The 23473-nt window shown below is 39.7% G+C and overlaps 1 protein-coding gene across 3 annotated transcripts in view; it reads right to left on the minus strand.

Annotated features, from left to right (window-relative positions):
- Window positions 1-20355: 20355 nt before the first annotated feature.
- CYSLTR2 (cysteinyl leukotriene receptor 2) overlaps window positions 20356-23473 on the minus strand; it is a 34299-nt gene continuing 31181 nt past the window's right edge. For all 3 annotated transcript variants that reach the window (XM_019650836.1, XM_019650833.1, XM_019650835.1), the window contains one exon: window positions 20356-23261. In XM_019650836.1, coding sequence (XP_019506381.1) covers window positions 22247-23245 — 999 coding nt within the window. In that variant the 5' untranslated portion in view covers window positions 23246-23261 and the 3' untranslated portion in view covers window positions 20356-22246. The remainder of the gene's footprint in view (window positions 23262-23473) is intronic.

Consider the following 23473-nt stretch of genomic DNA (forward strand, 5'->3'; position numbering starts at 1 on the left):
AGCTCCACCATTTGGTAGCTCTGTAATCTTGGGTATTTCACTTACCCTTTTAGGCTTAAGTTCCTCACTTTAAAACCAGACTGTGTGAGGATCAAGTGAAATAAGGTATGTGAAAAGGCTTTGTAACATGAGGAAGTCTATGTCTATATGTAGTTGTGGTGGATATTTGTAAGTAGAGGGTAATATGGAAGTAGTATTAATTTATGTTATAACACTACTGACCAGAGTGTTAATTACAGGTTATAGAAAGTGGATGGCAGAATCTTGCTGGTGTTGTAAAGAAATTTTACCCTAATGCTATATCTCTACCAGTGTGTCTATATGTAAACAGACACACATTTTATAGACATGTGTAATAATATGTTCTATGATAATATCAGTCTAGTTATGTTTCACATAAATTCAGCAAGAGGTTTGTCCTTCTGTTGTGAAGCCTTTTCTAGCATAACCCTCAGGTCAATCTGGAAATAAATGCTGCTGTACATGTTGACTCACAAAAATAAAACATGACACAGCAAGCTGAGTCACCAAACAGTCAGATGGAGCCCTGAGGTCACAGTTGGCCCTGAGGACTACGTGCCTCTCAACAGGAGACCTGAATTTTCCAGGATTAGTATGAAAGCATTTACAGATGTGGGCTTCTGAGGCTACTGGAAAACAAATATGAAAAAGCTGTTTACAAGGTTTCCCAGACAAATACGGTCAGAAATAGGATCCACACCGTGAAAAGCTCCTTTGAAGATGTCTGGGGTCTGTATCTGTTCTGGAGTCTGGAAGCCCAGCTCTACCTGAAAGCACTGTCTCCTTCACAGAACGCCTTCTCTCTCTCTTCTACCCTCTTCCATCAGTTAAAATCATGTTCTTAGTGTTCATCTGCTGGCCACAAATTCTTGGGCTGTGTTTTATTAGAAGATTTACTTCCCTCCAGAGAATATGCCAATATGGCTCAGCATACAGAGCAGTTTTACTCTACAGAAGTAAATACAGCCTTTTAGGATGCAAATAAATGCAAGAGGGGGAAACACAGTTGTTTTGTAGAGCTATTGGCCAATTGGATATAGTTAGCAGCTATCAAGCCCTTGAAATATGAAAATTAATTGAATTCATTTTGATGAATGAGAATAATCACTTAAAATAGCATAATGTAATTTAAAAAAAACACCTCATATAAGGAAAACAATCATTTCCATCCTACAAGATGCCTTATTTTGAGGATTGCTGGAATGAAAAAAAAATCAAGTTTAATAAGCAAATGGTATGAATGAGAATAATGTGCTGCCCAGAAGTTCCCACCAGCAGGACTCCTGCTTCTCACATGCTCTGATCACCAGAGGTACCGTATTTCCCATGTATAAGACGCTCTCATGTATAAGACGCACCTTAATTTTGGGGCCTGAAATTTGAAAAAGCATGTATTACATAAAGTTATTGAACTCAAGTTTTATTCATCATAAAATATGTACAACTCCTCATCACTGTCAAAAGTCCCAACCATTAGCCTGTCCTCATCTGTGTCTGATGACAAATCACTGTCTTCATATATCACCTCTCATGGCCTTCTTCTGCCGTGGCGTTTTCAGTAGGGTTTCTTCTTCCCGTAGCCAGTCGGATTGTTTTCTCAGTTGGAGGAGGACCAAACTTAAGTTCAGCAGCACAATTTCCATTCAGTTTTGCACACTGGATCACTTTTAACTTGAATTCAGCACTGTACGAAAATCTTTTCTGAGCCATTTCTGGGCAGAATGTGGCAAAACGTAATCTACCGTAATATACCGGTAACAAGTGCGAAACAATGAACACAAAGACAACAAGCGCGAAAAAGCAGGAAATGCAAGTAAAAAAATCTACAACCACTGTACAAGACACACCCAGTTTTTAGACCCCAAATTTTTTTTAAAAGGGTGCGTCTTATACATGGGGAAATGTGTATATACTTCTCCCAGCCTTCATTTCCTATTGTAACAAAGTATCACAAACCTAGTGGCTTACAACTTTTTGTTCTCTTCTGGTTCTGAACATCAGAAGTCTGATATGGGTCTCACTGGGCTACAATGAAGGTGTTGGCAAAGCTGTGCTCCTTTTGGAGATCTTAGGAAAGACTCCATGGATTCTTTGACTTTTACAGCTTCTAGAAGCCACCTACATTCCTAGTTGATGGCTTCCTCCTGCATCATCAAAGCTAGTGGCATAACAGCCTCAAATCTCTCACTCTACCCGTTTCCAGTTTGGCATACAAGCACTTAGTATACATACATTTGTCCAAACTCATAGAACATACTATACCAACAGGGAACCCTAAGATAAACTGTGGACTTAGGGGGATAATGATATGTTACTGTAGGTTCATCAGCTGTAACACAAGTACCATTCTGGTAGGGGTGTTGATAGTGGGGATGGCTGTGCATATCTGAAGAAGGGAATCTATATGGGAAATCTCTGGACTTTCTGCTCAATTTTGCTCTGACCCTAAAACAGCTTTAAAAAATAAAATCTTTTTTTGTATGTCTTTTAAGGGAAGAATGTTCTTTTTTTAATTTTTCTTTTTCAATTACAGTTGACATTTAATATTATTTTAGTTTCAGGTATACAGCATAGTGGTTAGCCATTAACAAAATAAATGAACAAACAAAACAAAAACAGACTCATAGATACAGAGAACAAGCTGATGGTTGACAGATGGGAGAGGGTTGTGGGGACAGGGTGAAAAAGGCAAAGGGATTAAGAAGTACAAATTGGTAGTTCTAAAATAGTCACAGGGATGTAAAGTACAACATACAGAATATAGTCAATAATACTGTAATAACTATGTATAATGTCAGGTGGGTACTAGACTTATCAGGGGAATCACTTTGTAAGTTATATAAATGTGTAACCACTATGAGCAATGTGCTTGAAAAAGTTTGGAACCACTGCACTGAACTGTAAGCTTCTTCATAGAAGAGATTCTAATTTATTTCAGCTTTCTATCCTGAGAGCTGCACAAATGCCTGCCCATGGTGGAAGCTAAATCCCTGACTGAAGACCGGAAGGAGGTCAGGGTGTGGTGAGGTTTCATGCAGCCCACGGTCACCCTCAGTGACAGTGACTCCTTTTGCAGTGTGATGGCTCCTCCTGCAGCCCAGAGCTGAAGTGGGAACAGGAAACCAGCCCTGCTCAGCCCTGTGCCAAGCACTTCTTTCTGTATTGTCCCACTTCAGGCTCACAGTAACTCCACAAGATAAATATTAACTTTTCATTTTTTACATGAGAAGAATGGGCTCTGAAAGGTATAGTAATTTGCCGAGTTGTGGGCTGAAGGGACTCAATTCCAATCTAAGTTTGTGTGAATCCAAAGCTCAAAGCCAGGTTTCTTTCTCAAATGACAAGCGTAGAGAAGAGCAGTTCTTTCTGTGTGTTCTGAGCTCTGGATGTGGGAAATGATGCAGGAAAATGGGCCTGAAAACCAGGAGGGGTTCCGAGGAAGAGTTCACTGTTGAAGACAGCCTCATATATTCAAATAAAAGACTGGTTGCCCTTGGAGGAATTCCTAGCCTTTGTAAGATGCCAGCGGTCCCTGCAGGCTTTTCCGGGAAGAGAGAGCCAGCAGATGAGACAAAGCAGTGCTGGAGCAGAGAGTGGCCAGTAGAGGGCGCTGTGCAGACTTGGTAGCCCGGTCTTTTCAAGGCCCTTGGCCAGCGCAGACCCCGCAAAGCCCAGAGTCCCAGAGGTACCCAGGGGTAAGCCGGGGATGGAGAAACGTGTTTTTGAACTAAATTGGTTTCCCTCCCCTGAGACAAAGTAACACAGAGAATATTTTTCAGAAAGCACTGGAGAGTGAAGTTTGCCTCTTCGCACGTCACTATTTGTGGTTTCTTTTTCTTACATAAAACTTCCTTTTGCCACAATGGGTGTCCTGAGACAGTGCAGAAAGTGGCTATAGCAGAGAAAGAATGCATATGCAATCCTACACCTCTGTCTCTTATGAGAGCTGTGGGTTTTCTCTGAGCCTCCTTTTGGTCTTCTGGAAACTGGAGATCAAAGCCTTTATCTTACAGGTCTGTTCTGAAAATTTAAGAGAATGTACAGAAAAGATAAGTACATGACCTCACACAGTTTGCACTTATTTTGACCTTGTGACCCCTTTACGCTGTTAAAAATTATTGAAGACTCAAAGAGTTTTTGTTTATGTGGGTTCTATTACTCAATATTTACCATATTAAAAACTAAAATTTACTTTTCAAGTAAATTTCTCTTTAAAATATTTATTTTGTTAGATAAAAATAACAAAATAACAGTAATAAGCCCATCACATGCTAACTTTAAAAACATGTTTTTATGAAAAATAACTATAATTTCAAAGTAAAAAAATATTTAGTTAGAAGAGTGACAGTGTTTTTCATTTTTGCAAACTGTTTCTGCCATCAGGCTGTTGTAACTTCACACATCACATAGCCTCTAGAAAACTCTACTGTACACTTGTGAATGAATGGGAGTGAAAAAGACAGTAGCTTCTAGGAAGGACACTTTTGCCTGCAGGAGGACCAAGCCAAGGGCAGTTTGGAATCCAGGATGCTTTAAATTGTTTATGCCATCTGTTTTTTCATCTATAAAATGGGGATGATAATACCAGTGCTTTTGGGGATGTTCTAAATATAAAATTCAATTGAACAAATAGTTGCTGACATCATTTATGTATAAGATGTTGTACTGGGAAGGATATAAGGGTAAATGTGTATGTATCCCTTATCGGAAATTTTGCTCAATATTAATGTATGTGTGTAAAATAGGTGTGAAAACATTTAAGGGTGTGACATTTGTAAATGAGGAGGTTTTTTATTTATAAGATTAACAATCTTGTTACTTACTGAATGTAAATGTACTGATTTTCATAATCATAATAGTCTAAGTATTGTCTCTTAAGGTGTTGAAATACTTACAAGACTCTAATCTATTTGTGAATTTAACATTCAGAAATGTTGAATTAGCTTTGCAATGCTTAAACATTTGGGAAATTTTACTTTATTACATTTATGTATTTTGATTTATTAGTAATGCAAGTAGTCTGAGAATATTTAGAGAACTACTATTTAATGTTCAAAGAAATGTTAATTATTTAATAAGAGTATGCATAAGATTGCTACATTATGTATCACCCTGGGTAACAAAAAATGGGGAGAAGTGTTAAGAACCCAGAGTAGAGAGATGTAGAGAGACCCTGGAGCCCCTGCCAGATGTTTGAGAGATAATGACAGAGAAAAGAATGGGGGAAATTTTGCTATATCCTAAAAAAAACAATTTCTCTTGGGCCTTTTCTTGAAGCAATGTAATAAAGATTCTTATTGCTTAATTACTTTTTGGCTGCCAGGCTGCGTTTCTTTGAATGTGACCCCATGCTATGACTAGACCATAAGAATACCCAGCTTAACACAGGTTACAAAAGTAAATGTGCATAGAAAATGCACAGAGTTATTAAAACGAAGCAGCTATCTCTGCAGTATCATCCAATAGACCTGAAGTTTCCCTTTTGGGAGGTACAAATGGACTCAACTTAAAATTCCTGCAAAATGACAGTGACCCACTTGGCTTATAGATAGAGGATGGTGGTATTTAAATCAAGGCATCTCAGAAAGACCACAAACGCTATCAGTTGTAACTTCTATCCAATGCTGGAAATGTTTCCCTTTTGACTTAAAAATGACCCCCCCCCCACACACACACACACACTGAGCTGGGATTTTTTTCTCTCATTAGGTGGGTCTCAAAATATGGCACCTTGATATATTGAGTATTTTGGGTTGAGAGAATTTGAGAGAATGGCAGAAGCAGAAAGGTCACTGTGACCCTTGCCTCCATCCACCCTTCTCCCTTGAAACAAGTCATAAAACCTTAATGTGAGAGCACCCTCCCTACATCCAGAGGAAAGGAGCAGCTTTATCTCCAAAGACAAAGTAATGCTGAGTAGAATCCAAAAACAGGCCTTGCTAATTTTCCCCCAGTTCACTACACTTACCCCATACTCCTTAACTCATCATATTTCTACACGGCTGCCCACTCTTCATCAAACCTAGTATGAAAATACTCAGGTCTGTTTCTTTCAGATCTTCATTTTCTTATAAAGCCTCCTGTGACATGTAAAATTTATATTAAATAAATTTGTAGGCTTTTCTCTTGTTAATCTGGTCTAACGTGTGTTTTTCCAATACCACCCAGCAGTTACCTTTACTCTGATACTATCTACCAGGAGATGGCATCAGATCCTGCAGGTTCAGGGCTCCGTCCTACAAGACTGCCCCCTCCTGCAGATTAGATGCCAATCCCAAACCCAGGTTCTGAAGTTCCCATGACTGCCTCCTCAGGTTCAATTAATTTCTGGAGCAGCTCACTGAACTCAGAGAAACATTTACTTACTTACCAGATATTTTTATATTTACATTTTTTTACTTATTTACATTTACCAGTTTATTTTAAGGATATTATAAAGGATACAGATGAATAGTCAGAAGAAGAGGTACACAGAGTGAAATCTATTATAGAAGGGTCTCAAGTGCAGGAGCTTCTGTTCCCATGAAATGAAACTAGGGTACACCAAGCTCGAGGCATGTGAATGTGTTCACCAACCCAGAAGCTCATCAACTCTTGTTGTTCAAGAGTTTTTATAGAGCTCCATGTATAGACTCCCCGCCACCCCACCCCAACCCCTTCCCAGAAGATAGCAGATGAGGCTGAAAGCTCCAACCCTCTAATCACTTGGTCTTTCTACTGACCAGCCCCATTCTGAGGCTATCTAGGGGCCCCCACCCTAAGGCATCTTATTAGCATAAACTCAGGTATGCTTAAAAGGGCATTTTAGGAGTAACTAAAGACACTCCTGTCACACAGGGAAATGCCAGAGGTTTTAGGAACTTTGTGCTAGGACCTAGGGACAGAGATCAAATATGTTTCTTATTTTACCACATCTATTGTTGTCAGTTTAATATTCAGACCCAGCCAGGGACCCGTAGAGGATTGAGAAGAAAATGTTCCCTCCCCACAGATTCCCTCTACTAAAACAAGCAAACTCTATCGAGTGCCTACTCTGTACCCAGTACTTTGTTAATTGCTTTTACATATGTTATCTCATGTAATCTTCACAACACTATGAGGTAGATTTTTAATATTTCCTGTTTTACAGATTAGAAAACCGAAGCTTTGAAAGATTGCCTTCCTTGCCTGAGAACTCTGGAGCCAGAGTTCAGACACAAGTCCCAGATTGCAAGCCCACGCCTACCCTCTACACTAAACTGCTTCCCTAACCTTAGCCTTGCGTCTTCTATGTGACCCACAGCCTAGTCCTCACGGTGCTTCAGCTTCTCTTTCTTGCAGACTTATGGTAAAATGAAAACAAAGCAACATAGAATAAAACCCTTAACCTTTGATTTAAATTTATGGATTTCAACTATCCCTAAGAACAGGTGGTCAGAACGAAGTTCAACCGGGTTTGAGTTACTCTTGATTTCTAGCACACAGCTTTGATAGTCTAACCTTTATCTTTTGAGACCATGGCTTTATTCCCATATTTCTGGGAGTTACTGAGTATATTTATGTAAGAAGCTGTTTATAGATGTCTGCATTTGAGAGGAGGTTAAGGAGACCCAGAGTTGTTTTGAGTCATAAAGAATTTGGCCTTCATGACGTCACTTCTTACGCAAAGAGGGTTAAAGTCATTTGTTCCAGGAGCCCCTGCGGGGTGTCTGGAGGAGTTCCAGAATGCTCTCTTCTCCCTCATCACCAGGGTGAATGCCAACTTCTGAGCTCCCTTCTGTTCAGCACTGCATTATGCTCAGAATAATCATTGCAATCTTTTAAGTAGGAGCGTGAATAAGTCCTATTTTCAGAACATTCAAAATAGCAAAATTCAAATACAGGGAACAAATTAGGGACTGACTCATCACAAAATAATTATTCGCTTTAAGTAAATATTCAGACCATTTCATTTGTGTGGCAGACTCCCCAAAGGCATTTAATATGTAATTTGATTAATAAAAACTCAATTTATATGAAATATCTAGTAGCATATGACTGCTTGCATCTCTATAGGGTTTTATAGATTTCAAAAGATTTTGACATGTGTGTTCATATTTTATATTGTCCTAATGACTGCTTTGCAAGATGGGGCAAGTATTCTCATTCCAATTTACAAGACGAGCAAACTAAGGCAAAGGGAGCTAAGTCCTTTGTCCAAGGTCACATAGTTGAATGGTGACAGAGCTGAGGCTAGATCTCAGCTCACTTGACCTGTTGTTAAAATACCCTGTCCTTATAAGCAGACTTCTTTTTCAGATTTATATTTTTCCTGGAAACAGAACTCAGATAGTTAGGAGCTATCTTGGAGTATATTCAAATTTGAAATGGAGAACTATTTGTAAAAAATGATTTGATTTCTTCGAAATAGGATAGTTGGAGATCTGTAAGGTTCTGAAAAGGGGATATAAAAATATATTTCAGCAGGATCACTAGTGAAGCTTTTAAAAAAAAAAGATGGCCAGGCCAGACTGTTATGGTAGACTCAAAGCGTCCGGTTGCCTGCACTCATCCAAGTAAAAAAAAGACATGAGCAGGAGTTTGCAGCAAAGAAAGTAAAGGCTTATTTAAGGAGTTGACACCAAGCCCAGAGACACAGGTGAGCTAGTGCTCTCAAAAGCCTGGCTCCCTGATGGCCTCTAGTAGCTAGGTTATATAAGGAGAAAATCATTAATCATGGTTACTATGGGAGTTGAGGTCGTGGGCTCTACTTATTGGTCGAAACTAAGGCAGGGGCAATTGATTGTGGCTTCAGGTCCTGGTGTCAACATGGCATTGTTCTGTCTAGTTTCCAGGGGATGTGGTTTGTGGGGCCAGTCTGCTTTCATGTGTCTAGAGCTGAAACATAACTGATGCCAAGGTGTTAGGCCAAGGTGTTAGCTTTGTTTGACTAAAACCTTATTCTAGTTTGAGGTTTGGTTATTGTATCTGGTCATGGTTGATAGACCTAAAGCTTTATTCTTGTTTTTTTTGTTTTGTTTTGTTTTTTTTAGCTGAGCCATCCTGCTACCTGTTGGCAGCTCAGCGGCTGCTCAGCTCGGGCTGGACTCGAACACTGTTGCTCAGAGCTCAAACTCTTGAGCGAGCTCTTAACCAACTGAGCCACTCGGCCGGCCCCCTAAAGCTTTATTCTTAAGTGAGCTTGATGTAGCCCAGAACCTAATGTCCTAAGGGCTTAATGACTAAAAAAAGTGAACATACAGTGCATGTACAGGCAGGAGGATTTTGGGGAAAGAAGGTAAGTGAGTTATAGTTCTATCTGGCAAAACAAAGCAAGCTTGCTTAAAGACTGCATGCTAAAAAAATGAAGTTCATGTGCGGTTACAATTCTACAAATATATTCAATATGAATTTCTAGGTCTGAGTTGTTTTGTTTTGTTTTGTTTTTAGCTAAAGAATTGCTTCAGCCAAAACTGAAAAGCACAAGTTCAAATGTGGCCGGAGCGAGGCAATCTGAAAACTGGCGAAAAGTCTTAGATTTTTAAAGTGAATGGCTCCTGTGCTCAAAGATTTATGCCATTTCCTTGTAGGCAAACCTAATAAAATTAATTTGTACTTATCTCCTCTAACAGAGAAAAAGAGAAGATGAATCATATGCAATTGAAGATAATCAAGAATAAATTCTATTTATTTGTAGGTCATGGTTCTATAGTTATGTTGAAAATCTAGCCTTTATGTTCCTTCTAGAGCAGTGTTCCTTATACATGGATGGCTGTAGTCATTATACTACTCCTCTCAGAAGCCTTGTGTGTCTCCCCATTGCCTTCTGAATTGCAGCACTCCCCTTTGCATGACATCACAGTCCTCCATGATCCTACAGGGCTCTTACAGCCTTTACACATTACTACCCACCTCCAGGGACCTTTTTGTCCACCAATTCATATCGGAGTGCTCAAAATTTTCAAAAAGCACCAGATTTTAAAGGGGGTGGAGGTCTTTATCAATGTGTCATAACTAAAATGCCCTTCTCTTTTCCCTTCCTCAATGTCTACCCATTAAATTCTGCTCTTCTTTTAGGGTTAAGGTAAATACTCCATTTTCACACAAAGCCATCACTTGAACTAAAATTGTGCCTTCTCTGTGCTCTGCTGGTGGTTCATCTGTACTTCACTTATAACACCCATTACTTTCTGACTTATGTCTAGGTGTTTTGTGTATGGGTTTTAGGTCCTTTGCTAGACTTATCTTAACATCTTTATACCCTCAAGGAGCCCAGCACAGTATTTGATACATAACCAGTGGGTACCCAGTAAAATAACTCATGGAATTGAACTAAATGGTAGTTCTCATATTTTGGAATTTAATTCCAAATAAAATTAAGAAGCTTCCTTAAAAGTCTTGCTTAGGAAGAGATGAAATTATTTTCAATTTCTCTATCTTGTAGCCAGCAAAAGAAGTGGGGTATAAACTCCTGGGGGGTGGTTATGCAAACTGACCAGGCTACTGAGGTTGGCAAAAGAGGAGGCAGCAGGGAGAAACAACCTTTTTCAGAACTACAAATCATCTGATATCAAGATATTCAAGCTTGCAGAGAGGACAAACCAGTGATGATGCAATCCTCAGAAAATCTGTTCCTATTCATTGGGATCCCTGGTTACTGGATGAGTGAAATCTTGCAGAATTGAGCTACCAAAAAGAGAGGTTGAAAAAAGGTAAGCAGAGCTTGGGATCACAAAGAAATGGACTGGGATTCAGTCTGTGGTACTAAATGAATGGATCAAAAAACAAAAAGAAACAACAAAAAAATCTACATAAGTATCTAATCAAAGCCTGTTTGAAGGAGTAGCCAGGTATACAAGGAAAACCAATAGACTGTGGTGTTATGAAGACCAAGAAAAAAGTTACAAGAGCAAGTGGTCAACTGTGTTTAATACAACAGAGGCTAAGAAAGGGATTAGACCTGACAACACGGTGGCCATTGGTGACTTTGTCAAAGCCAGTTTGAGTACAATGTTGGAAACAGAAGCTGAATTGCTGGGGATTGAGTAGTGAATATAAATAAGCATTCTTTAAAAATTGTGCCACAGGTTTGTACCAAATTCATAACAAAATCCTAAGGCAGAATCTTATTGCCTTTCTTACAAAGAAACTAAAAGGCTTTAATTGCTGAAATTATGGAGGTAGATATTATCTCAAATTCTGACCTGATAAAAATGATATAACCTTAATTTTTAAGAGGACTGCAGAGTGCAGAATACGGGAGGCGCAGGAAATCCAGAGAGGTCAAAGCAAAATAAAAGTGTGAACTTTGAGAAATAAAGAAATGCTGAAAACCACTTTCACCCTGAGAGTATTTTCTAACCCCCAGCGAATTTCGTTGATGTTTTGATGACTTCATAGAATGAGGGAAATTGGCATTAAAGTCTAGATTCCACTCAAGATGGGAAGTCTAACAGATGACCCCTTGTGTAAAAAAAAAAAATCACCCCAAGATTTAGTGGCCTAAAATAACAATGTATTATTACATTCTATGGGTTGGTTGACTGGGCTCAGCTGTGAAGTTCTCACTTGAGGAGTCTCCTGGGTTATAGCCAGATCAAGGTTTTAGTCATGTGAAAGCTTAGCTGTCCACCCAGGAGGGCTGATGCACACGGCTGGCACCTGATGCCAACTGTTGGCTGGGAGCTCAGCTGGGGCTGTTAACCAAAACATCTTTACATTATCCCTCCAGGTAACTTGGTCTTCTCACAGAATGACAGTTGAGTTCCAAGAGGAACCATCTCAAGAGCAATGTTCCAAGAGACTCAACCAGAAGCCACAAGGCTTGTTGTGACTTAGCTTTGGAAGATCCAGAATGTCATCTCTGCTGTATCCTATTGACCAAACAAGTCATTAAGCCCAGCCCAGGTTCAAGAGGAGGGGAATTAGATTCCATATTTTGATGTGATGAACAGCAAGCACTTACAGGGAGAGAAGGAACCAATGGTGACCATTTTTGGAAAAGATCTAATATGTTCCTGAATAAAGCTTGAATGTTGTAAGCTCCACTCTCAGTCTAAGGACATATGAGAAACAAACTTATCATACAGACGGGAATGGGAAAAGACCTTGCTTGTCTAGATCCCTTCCTCAGGTGAAGATGGAAAAATATTTCTCCTGAGAATTTTGAATCACAAGCTGATTATTGGGGAAGTTACGGCCAGAAGTTTCACTATTTATGTGGCGTAAAACAAAACCAAGTAGTGAATTTAATTTAATGTGGTCCCCAGATTGCAATGTATCCAAGAACCTTCAGAAATAAATGGAAAACCTCTCTGGAGGAAAGTCAACATAAGCCAAAAAAGAAAGAAGGAAAGAAGGAAGGAAGGAAGGAAGGAAGGAAGGAAGGAAGGAAGGAAGGAAGGAAGGAAAAAAGAAAAAAGGAATGAAAGAAAGAAAGAAAAAGGTAAAGGATAGAAAAAAGAGATCCCATTGATCAAGTTCCAAAGAACAGGGGCTCATAATAAAAAACCACAAAACATATCAAGTCACTATGGGCAAGAGGCAGAATAAATGATACACAGCAGAATCAGACTGGCAAAAACTTCACAATGAAATTATTAGTCACAGAGTATAAAATAAGTATATTTCAAGAAATAAAGAAGAGGCTTGATGAGATTAAGAAGAGCAATAACTATAAATTACAACCATGCCACTTGGAAAAAAATACATGTCTAAAAATGAAAAGTAAAAATAATTGAAATTAATACTGTAAAACATGGGGTTAACAATGGATTAGACACAACTGAATCCAAATCAGAATAACTAAACAAATCTCTACCTCAATATATCATAGTAACATTTCAGAACACATAAGAAAAAAAAAAAAGAAAGAGATCTTAAGACCAACCAGATCTTAAGTCTCACAGCACAGTGCAATGCAGTAAATAAGATTATAAGGCACTACAGTGGCACCTGTGGTTGCTAAGAACATGAGCTCTGGAACTGCCTGATTGGGTTTCAGCACTGGTTCTGTCACTTGCAATTACATTTTGACATGTTACTTCACCTTGCCATGACTCAGTTTCCTCATCTATAAAATATGATTAACAACATGTTCAGTTTCTTATATTACATGAAAAATGCATACACATTTCCTAAAAGAGTGTGTAGCATTAATAAATGCCAGCTATTATTATCAAAGGAACTGGCCAGGGGTTTATCATCTACAACAAAAAGCAGAAGGTAGTCAACCTAGCTACCAACATAGAATTTTTGGTTTATTAATATATTTACCTATATCTTTGTTCACTGTTGCTTATTGCATTTCAGACTGTCCATTTGTTACCATTTTTCTTTTACCAAAAGTTCAACCTTTAGAATATCCTTTTGTGAAAGTTTTTTGGTAGTTAGCTCCCTCAATTTAAATAATATATGAAAGTCACAGTAAAATATAAAAACCACAGTGAAAATCACTTAAAAACCACCACAGTTAAACAGGTTAAAAATCTGACCATCACAAATGCTTCTAAGGAGGTAGATGCATGGGAGTTCTCATATGTTGCTGTCAAGGGTATGAATTAGTAAAACCAATTTGGAAGAGAGTTGGGTATTACCTAGAAATGTTAATCATGAACACATTCCAAAGTGTATAATCTGGAGAAGCTTTTTACATCTTTACTGAAAGATGGGTATGAAAATATTCATAGGAGCATTGTTATCAATAGCCAAAATCTGACAATTATCTAAGTGTCCATTAACAGAAGTATGAATAATTTGTGTTACAGTCATACCAGCAGCATCGTGATTGAACCAGAAAAAGATAAAGCTGAATAGAAGTTACTATACTATAAATAGTTACTATACTATAAATAGTATAAATAGTTACTATACTATGCCATTTATAAAAAGTGAAAAAACATGCAAAACTAAATAATATTTTGCTTATGTATGTGCTAAAAGAATTATTAACACAAAATTCAGAATAATGGTGCCCTCTAGGATCAGTGGTACATAAATGAGTGTGGAGGTACTAATAATATTCTATTTCTCAGGCTAGGGAGTAAGAACAGAGATAACAATTTTATTCTTCTTCTTTAATTCTCACAGTTTTGTATGAAAGATCTTGGGAATAAAGAAAGCATCATGTTTATTTTTTTAAAAATTAATTTACATTAGACTTAAAGCACACATCTCACAAGTTTAATGGGAAATTCAGTTTTGGTCATTACAAATGTTCTCCAACTTGAGGATTATAAAACTGTTTTCCCTAACTTGAGGGTTATGCAAAGATCCTGAGGTCCTTACATGAGCCAACACAACAGGGAAGCCCCTTTGGCCATTAGCCACTGTCTACACTGGTCAACTGACCCAGGCTGCATGTTCCTTCTATGTCCAGCAGGCCCTGGTATGTCTACTACACATGGAATACAGGAATCATTGGGGACAAGGGAGCAGGGGAGAAGCTGGAGGTCCCTGGATCTAGAATTCAGACTCAGCATATCACACAGCTAAGCCTTCTGAGACCTTTTCAACTTCCCATGTAATTTAGCCTTTGTTTCCAAGCTATATGGATTCTTATGACAGTGCCGTACTCTTTTTTACTTATTAGAGCTTTTAAAATATATATATTAACTTTTTAATAAGTCCTCTCTCATTATATTTCTCCTTGTGACCTTTATTAGCCTTAGGTAGCTGCCTCTATCTGCTCAGGATGCAATGTCCTTAGAGAAAGGATTTCCCATCACCATATTCTCTGGATTGCCTCGTCCTTGCTCCATTCTCCCCTGATAGGATATCTATTTTCAAGCTCTCTTCCAAAAAGAAAAATGAATTTTCTATAGGAAGCCATCTCCCTTGCTGACCTTTCTTCCTAATCTGTTTTTGGCCAGTTTGACATCATCTGTACTTCAAAATAAAATGCAAATCAGCTTAATTAAAATTAAAATGGAGAATTGGTCATTTAAAATAGCTACAAAAAATATGATGGCATTTGTTTCTTAGGTTCCCCCTGGAAAAGCACAGTTCCAGTATCATAATTCTACTAAGATTACACAACAAAATTTCTTTCTCCAAGCTGAACAATTTATGCACTTGCTTGAAGGGATAGCAAATATCTCAAACAAAAACACTGTATCTAAAACTCCAGGGTACTCTTAACTTTCATTTGTTAAATAAAGAGTTCCATTTGGTTTCCTTCCTCAAGGATAGTATTCTTCACCAAGTGAGAAAATGAAATGCTTTAACCTCACTAGAAAAAGGAAAAGTCTTGGACTTCCCATCAAGATGATGGAGTAGGTAAACCCTAGGCTTGCCTCCTCTTACGATCACATCAAAATTACAACTAAACTACAGAACAGCCATCATTGAGAATCACCTGAAGTCGAACTGAACAGAAGTCCTATAACTAAGAACGTACAAGGAAGGCACCTGGAGACAGGTAGGAGGGGCAGAGACAGAGATTGGGCAGATTCCACCCTCATGGTGTGGCAGTTAAGAAAAGAGAGGATCTCTTGGCTGTGGAGGTCCCCTCTAAGGAGCAAGGGATTTCAGCCACACACTAGGCTCCCCAACCCAAGGTTACAGTGCTGGGAAAAGAACCCCCCATAACTTCTGGCCGTGAAAGCCAGCAGAGATTGTGGCTAAGTGAGATGGAGGGCTTCTGAAGTCCTGGTCATTCCTCTTCAAGGGCCCATGCATGGACTTACTCTCTGAGCTCCAGCACTGGGGCAGCAGCTCGAAAGGTGCCAGGGACATAGAGGAGGAAAAGAATTATCTGGTATCAGGACAAGGGCTTAAGGGGCAACTTCCTCCCAGACAGAAGTGCTGGCAGAAGCCATTGTTTCTTTGTTGAGCCCTTCTCCCACCCAGCCTGTCTGAGTCTTCATCAACCTGGCTAACACTGTTTGTCCTACCCTGGTGATTCCCTGAGATCTCAAGCCACCCAACTTGTGGGCCCATCTCAGCTGATTCCAGCGGCTTTTTGATATAAACAGACAGTCTTGGCTCATGCTGCAGACTTTCCTAAAATCTCCTTTAAAGCTTCATAAATCCCAAACTAGTAACATCTGGCCTTAGCAGGACTCATATCTCTTGCTAAGTGGCCTGAATACTGGCACTAGTGACAGCCAGCCTTGGTTCGCAGTTTAGCCTCTCCCAGGCACCTCCAAGCCCAGCACAAGCAGCAACCATCTGCAGATCACTTTGTAGCTCCTACCAGGTGGTCCCTGGCAAAGCATAGGTAGCAGCTGACCTTTGCCTGCACCAGAGTCCCTCCCAAAAGGCACCAGAACCAATACACCTGATGGCCAGCTTCAGACCTCACCAGAGCATCACCTAACCACCTCCACAAACTACACACCCAAAGGGCAGACTCAGCAGGAACCAGAGCTCCACTGAAGGGAATCCTGCTCTATGAAATCACCCCCAGCACAACAGTTCCTTCACTCTAGTCATGGCCAGTCCTCATAGCCAATCAGCTTGAGCATTAATTCCTCCCACTGATGTGCCAACAGCAACTAAGGCTCAAATAAAAGAGGAGGGCACACACAACTCACACAAGGGACACACCTGGAGCACCTAGTTCAGGTGACCAAAGAGACTGCACCACTGGGCTCCACAAGACACCTACTACATAAAGCCACTCTACCAAAACTGGGAGACATAACAGCTGTACCTAATACATAGTAACAAACACAGAGAGGTAGCCACAATGAGGAGACAAAGAAACATGTCCCAAATGAAAGAACAGAATGGAACTTCAGAAAAGAACTATTGGGTTGTCAGAAAAGTAATGATGCATGTTTGCAACAGATGGCACTAGTTCATTTTTGGAAGTACTAGAGTCATTCGCATCTGTGTATTGCTATGTCATATGACAGCTGACAGTTCTAGGTTCATTCTAAAAAAAATTGAGCGATTTGGTTGAGTTTTGGAGATTTTACAAGTTGAAGATGGAAGACCAAGCTGTGCATTTTTGCCATATTTTACTGTTTTACTTCCATAAAGAGAAGAATGCACATCAAGCTTGTGAAAAGTTGTGTAAAGTTTACGGTGACAATGCTCTATAGGAATGTCAGTGTCAACAGTGGTTCACGAAATTCCGTGCTGGTGATTTTGATCTCAGCGATGCTCCTCGATCAGGGAGGCACACTGAGATTGATAGTGACAAAATAAAGGCATTGATAGAGTCAAACCCATGTTACACGACACAAGAGATTGCAGAAACATTGAACATCCATCATTCAAGTGTTCACGACCACCTGAAGAAGCTGGGATACGTAAGCAAGCTTGATATTTGGGTTCCGCATGAACTCAAAGAAGTTCATTTGATGGCACATATAAACATCTGCAATATGCTCATTAAATGTAAGGGAAAAAGTTATTTTTTGAAGCGACTGATAACTGGTGATGAGAAGTGGATTGTTTACTACAATGTGGTGCACAAACGGTCTTGTCTCGACGTGATGGTTTGCCTCAAACGACATTGAAAGCAGACATTCATCAGAGGAAGGTTATGCTCTCAGTGTGGTGGGATTTTAAAGATGTCGTGTTTTTCGAGCACCTACCAACAAACCAAACAATCAATTTGAATGTGTACTGTCAGCAATTGGACAGTTTGAACGAATACATCATCCAGAAACAGCCGGAGCTTGTTAATTGTAAAGCAGTTGTGTTCTATCGCGACAATGAAAGACCACACACAAGTTTGATCACCCATCAAAAATTATTGGAGCTTGGATGGAATGTGTTGTCACACCCACCATACTGGCCTGACCTTGAGCCATCAGACTTCCACTTGTTTCGCTCTCTTCAAAAGTCCTTGCATGGTATAATGTTCAATTCAGATGAGACTGTAAATCAGCACCTTGTTCAGTTTTTTGCAAATAAAGACAGGTCCTTCTATGAAAGAGGAATTATGAAGCTCACTGAAAGGTGGCAAAAGGTTATTGAACAAAATGGGCAATATATCATTGATTCATCTTTGTTCTTTATATAAATAAATGACCTTTGAAAAATGTAGACAAAATATGTCATGACTTTTCCAACAACCCAATAAATGAAATGAAGGCAATCAGGCTACCAGATGCAGAGTGCAAAACATTGGTCATAAGGATGCTTATTGAACTTAGGGGAAGAGTAGATTAATTCAGTGAGAACTTTAAGAAGGAGGTAGGAAACATAAAAATTGAGATAGAAAACTTAAAGAGAGCCAGTCAGAAGTGAAGTACACAATAGCTGAAATAAAGAATACATTAGAGGGCTGGCCGAGTGGCACGTGGTTAGGAGTTGGCTTGGGAGCACGGGCTCTGAGCAGCAGGGCCCCGGTTCAGATCCCACATGAGTGCCAGTGACACTGCACCCTCTACAGCTAATATAGTGAACAACAGCTTGTCCTGGACCTGGGCTGCCGTGAGTCGCCGGTGATGGCGTAGGCTGCAGTGGGGCTGGCCAGCAGCAGGCGTGAGCTTTCATGAGCTTCTGTGAGCGGCCGTCCAGTGGCCAGCAACCGATATGCCTCAGCTGGGAAGAGCGCAATGATAATGCCAACATGAGCCATTGAAGTGATGTCCTCCACAACTAGACTGAAGAACAAAAAGACAGCAACTTTTCTGTTCCCCTTCCCTGATTCCCCAATAAAATCTTTAAAAAAAAAAAAAAGAAAGTCTATTTAAAAAATAGTGGTGGAAAACTTCCTTAACCTGGTGAAGGAAATAAACATACAAGTCCAGGAAGAGCAGACTTGTCACTGGGGACAACATGGATGGACCTAGAGGGTATTATGCTAAGTGAAATAAAAGAAAGAAAAATGCCATATGATTTCACTTAGATATGGGATCTAAAAAGCACAGAAACAAAACAGAAACAAACTCATAGATACAGAGAACATTTTGATGGTTGTCAGATGGGAAGGAAGTTGAGGGGGTGTAAAAAGGGAGAAGGAATTAAGATGTGCAAATTGCCAATTATAAAAACAGTCATGGGGATGTAAAGTACAGCTTAGGGATACAGTCAGTAATATTGTAATAACTATATATTGTATTGGATGGGTACTAGAATTATCAGGGTGATCACTTCATAAGTTATACAAATGTCTAATCACTATATTGTATTCAAACTAATATAATATTGCATGTCAACTGTAATTAAAAATAAAAAATTATTTTTAAAAAAGTAAAGAAAAATAAAAAGGAAAAGTCTTGGAAAAATTAAAAATAAGTTATTAACTTCTCTCTCTGTCTCTCTCTCTCTCTGTCTCTCTCTCTCTCTCTCTCTCTCTCTCTCTCTCTCTCACACAAACACACACACACACACATACACATACACACACACCATAGACTTCAAGATATTAATAACTAATAACCCCTGTATTACTGCTTATCCCAAGGACCTTGGCTGCTCTAAGTTATTCCCAGCTTTATCTGGGATAGATTACCCTTGAGAATTGCTAAGATTTCTAGTTGCCATATGAAAATCCCTATAACTTTACAATGTAAACTCATATTTTAGCTGCCACCTTTCTTCCTCAAGTACATGGTTCCTTCCACCCTCCTCAACTTCTGAGCCTGCTGCTTAGGTACAGGCCACACCAGACTTGGATGACCGACTGGCTGGCAGCTCTTTTTCCACCTCATTACAGTGCCACGAGTGGATTCTGCAAGCCCCATTTCTCCCTTCTCCCAGCTGAGAGAGATTTCAATGGTTTAACTCCAATCCCAACTCCAGGTGTAGACTGTGATCATCCTCATTGGATCAGAGCAATCCCTTCTTCCTTGGTTAGTTTAGGAGCCACTGTGTAATCTGAGTAGGTCTGATCAAAAGGAAGCCTATGACTTGTGTTAATTAACTTGTGCAGGAGATATCCTGTTTCTTCTCTTGGATACAAGTAAAGAAGCATGTAGCCTCATGCTGCTTGCAGTCAGCCCGTTCCCATGAGGGGATTACGCCACGGAACTAACCCAATACTTGGAGGGAGAGGCTCACAGGAGAGGGAGTCTCACAGAACACTGTTTGAATAGAACCTGAAGTCCAACTTGCTTTTGTATGTTTCAGTTATGTGAGATAATGATTGTTTAAACCACTTGGAGTTGTTTTTTTTTGTTACTTGCAACTAAAAAATACCCTGACATACCGAATCACCTCTGACCCCAGGAAGTGATGCTCCTCACCCCAAAAGGGGATGCCTCTCCAATAACAAGGCTGTGTGGACATCCCGCAGGGTCCCAGGTCCAAGTCTAGCCCTTTTCTGCTTTTCTTTCTTATGTCAGCATTCAATTTCCATTTCTGGTGGCTTTTCTTTTCTTCTTCATTTTTTTAAAAAACCAGAGAATTAATTTGAATTTAAAATTTTTATTTTAACTTATTTTTTATTTTATTTCAGCAACATATATTCACAAATTAGGCAGTTAAATAGTTTTTGAAAGGAAAAGAGAAATCCCCACCCTATTTTTTCACCCACAACTTCTCTCCAGAGGCAATCTCTATCAGTTTTTTCACTGTTTTTTCTGGGCTTTAGCTCCTATTGCTAAATAAGATTTTTATACCGCTATTCACTGTTCTCTAGTTATGCATTTTCTGTGATGGAAGATGAGGACCTACATTTGTTACACCCCTCCTCCCCCACATACAAATCCTCTCCCCTCATTTCTTAAAAAAAAATTACATCATAGTCCTTGCTATTTACATTATTCTCTAGGTAAATGTTATTCAAGCTAAGCCATGTAGTGTACTATTCCCTTTCTTAAAGAACAGTTTCTTTTTCCCTAGTATTTAATAATTGCATTGTCTTTTCCCTTGCTTATTTTACTATGTATTTTCACTAGTTTATCCCTAAGCTGTCCAAGAAAATTATAAATCTCTCCAATGTGTGCAAATCAATTAGTTTCTTGTTTTTCTGCTATATACCCAAGGAGGGGTAGGTGCCTGGTGGGGGAAGGGAACTTTTATTCTGACTTTCAACCAATATTTGTGGAGGTTTTCAGGGGATACAGTTGGGGTTGCACCCAGCCAACCCTTCTTCACAGAGGTTCTTAAAACTCTCATGAGTTCTGTGAACTTGAACAAGTTTTGTAATTTCTTTGAGCTTCAGTGTCTTCATCAGTAAAATGGAAACACCAGGCATTGATGTAAGGTTTAAATGGGGTCAATAAACATGAAGTGCCTGGCGCAGTCTGCCTGGCATGAAGAGGACACTCAGTTCTTGGCAATACAAAGGTCATGGTGGTAGTCTCCTTAGCCTTGTTTCAATGAACAGAAAGGATCCCTTCCTACTATCCAGTGATTTCCTACACTCTCTCAAAAGGAAAGCTACTCTACTTATGTTCTGCCAAAATGTTAATAGAATTTCAGGGGTATAAAAGACTTCTCAACTTGTCATCCACCCTACTCTCTTTCTGAGTGCCCATCCAAACCCTTAGAGGCAACTCCTCTGTTCTGGACCCATCTCAATGAATTAACATGCAAGACTAAGAAATGCAGTCAAGCCGGTCTAAACCCAAATCTCAAGAGTGAACTTGAGCTCCCTTCTCCATTGTACACATAATCCTTTTAGTCCCCTAGGGGCAATGCCCCAGGTCATCTTCCTACTCTTCCTGTCCTTCTTAACCCCCGGGCAAGAGAGAGGCAAAAGGAACCTTCTTGCCTTCCATGTGGTAGAGCCCCTTTCCCAGTGCAAAATGAAATTCCTCCTTTCCCCTCTTTCTCACTAGCTCTTTCTTGCCCTAGTCCTTCTCTCTCCTTTTCTTTCACTGCTTTCATTTGGGACCTTGACCATGCTTTTCTCTTTACCATCAAGGTCTTTCCCTTGAATTCTTAGAATGCTTTTCTTATCTGCTCTGGCCGTCTCCAGCAGCTTTAATTGGCTTTATGTCAGGGGATTGACAAGCGAAGAGGAACTGGAGAAGCTAGAGATGTTGGAGTTATCTTAAAGTTAAGAATTTAGAATGCCTGTTGGGTCAGAGATCTGATACAGAATCTGATGAAAAGTTGCACCCATTCTGCTTGCTGGACGTTTTCCCCCAATCTGACACTTCAGGTTGCAAGACTCTGTGGTATGGAATTTTCCTGCTATGCTCCTCATTTAGACTTAACCATTGAAAATACATTTAATGAAATGTTTGAAGTAGATCTTATTAACAAAAATCATGGTCAAGTAAATGTTGGGAATAGAACTTTGCTGGGAATGGTGTAAACACATGATCATTTGGAGACTGTGTGAATGAAGGTGGACCCAGGAATACAAGAACAGGCTTCACCTAATAACCCTTCACATTCTTGTTTCCCTTTTCGATCACACACAGACAGGAAAGCTGCACTTTGTCTTCTGTGGATCACCTTTTCTGAGTGCAGACCTTAGTCTGTCCTTAAAATTCTCCCCAGCAAAGTAATAAAGCAAAGGGTTGAGGCAGGTGTTAGAAGCCGCCAAGGCCAGTGTGATGATCACGGCTTTATGCAGCCTGTCTCTGCATGTACCCACTTTCCACACAGCCAGGTGGAAGGTTCTCAGTACATGATAGGGCAGGAAACAAAGGAGGAAGATGATCAAGGCAATGATGATGGTGGTCAGCGCCTTCTTGTGAGAAACCCGCAGCCCCAATTTTGGCACCTCCACCTTTAACAGGGCGCGAATCATCAGCAGGTAACAGATGTTGAGCGTACAGAATGGCAGTAGGAAGCCTATCACCAAGGCGATGTGGTTCATGATCTTCAGTTTAAAAAGTTTATTGAATTTCAGCTCTAAGCATGATGTGACATTACCCTCTTGCTCAGAGCCATTGTTCAGAAGTGTTGTTGAAGAAGCCGTGATAAAGATCCATATGATCCCACACACAACCCAGGCACTTCTGATGCTGGTGACGTGGAGATGCCGGAAGGGGTGAACAGTTGCCAGGAAGCGCATAACGCTCAGCACAGTCAGGAAATAAATGCTGCTGTACATGTTGACATACATGGAATAAGACATAACCCTGCAGGCCACGTCCCCAAATATCCAATTGGAGCCTCTCAGGTAATAGTCAGCCCTGAAGGGCAGTGTGGTTGTGAACAAGAGATCTGAAATGGCCAGGTTTAGCATGAAAACATTCACAGATGTGGACTTCTTATGAGGCTGCAGAAAAACATATATAGAAAAACCATTTCCCAAGGTTCCCCAGACAAATATTATCAGGTACACAATAGGATAAAACTCCCTCTTGAAGTTTTCAGTTGTGCAGTTCCTGTGGCTATTGTTATTGCTGAAGTTGCCGTTGGGTTCCATTTCTGATATGGAGGTAGAAGGAGGCAAAGACATAAGTTTTCTCTCCGTGCTGGATTAAAAAGAAACAGACACAAAGAGTTACTTCCTGCTCACCGCTTACATCTTTCCAGGTTTTAATGGAAACGGAGAAATACTAGCTTTTCTTTGAAACTGGAGTAAAAAAAATAGTATTATCTAAGTCTTTATTATATGCTCTATTACATTTCATGATAAATTTTTTAAATGCAGAATAAACATTAATTTATTTGATTGAAGCTGAAG

The sequence above is a fragment of the Hipposideros armiger genome, unplaced genomic scaffold (assembly GCF_001890085.2).
Source record: "Hipposideros armiger isolate ML-2016 unplaced genomic scaffold, ASM189008v1 scaffold_148, whole genome shotgun sequence".
In the NCBI taxonomy this organism is placed as follows: domain Eukaryota; kingdom Metazoa; phylum Chordata; class Mammalia; order Chiroptera; family Hipposideridae; genus Hipposideros; species Hipposideros armiger.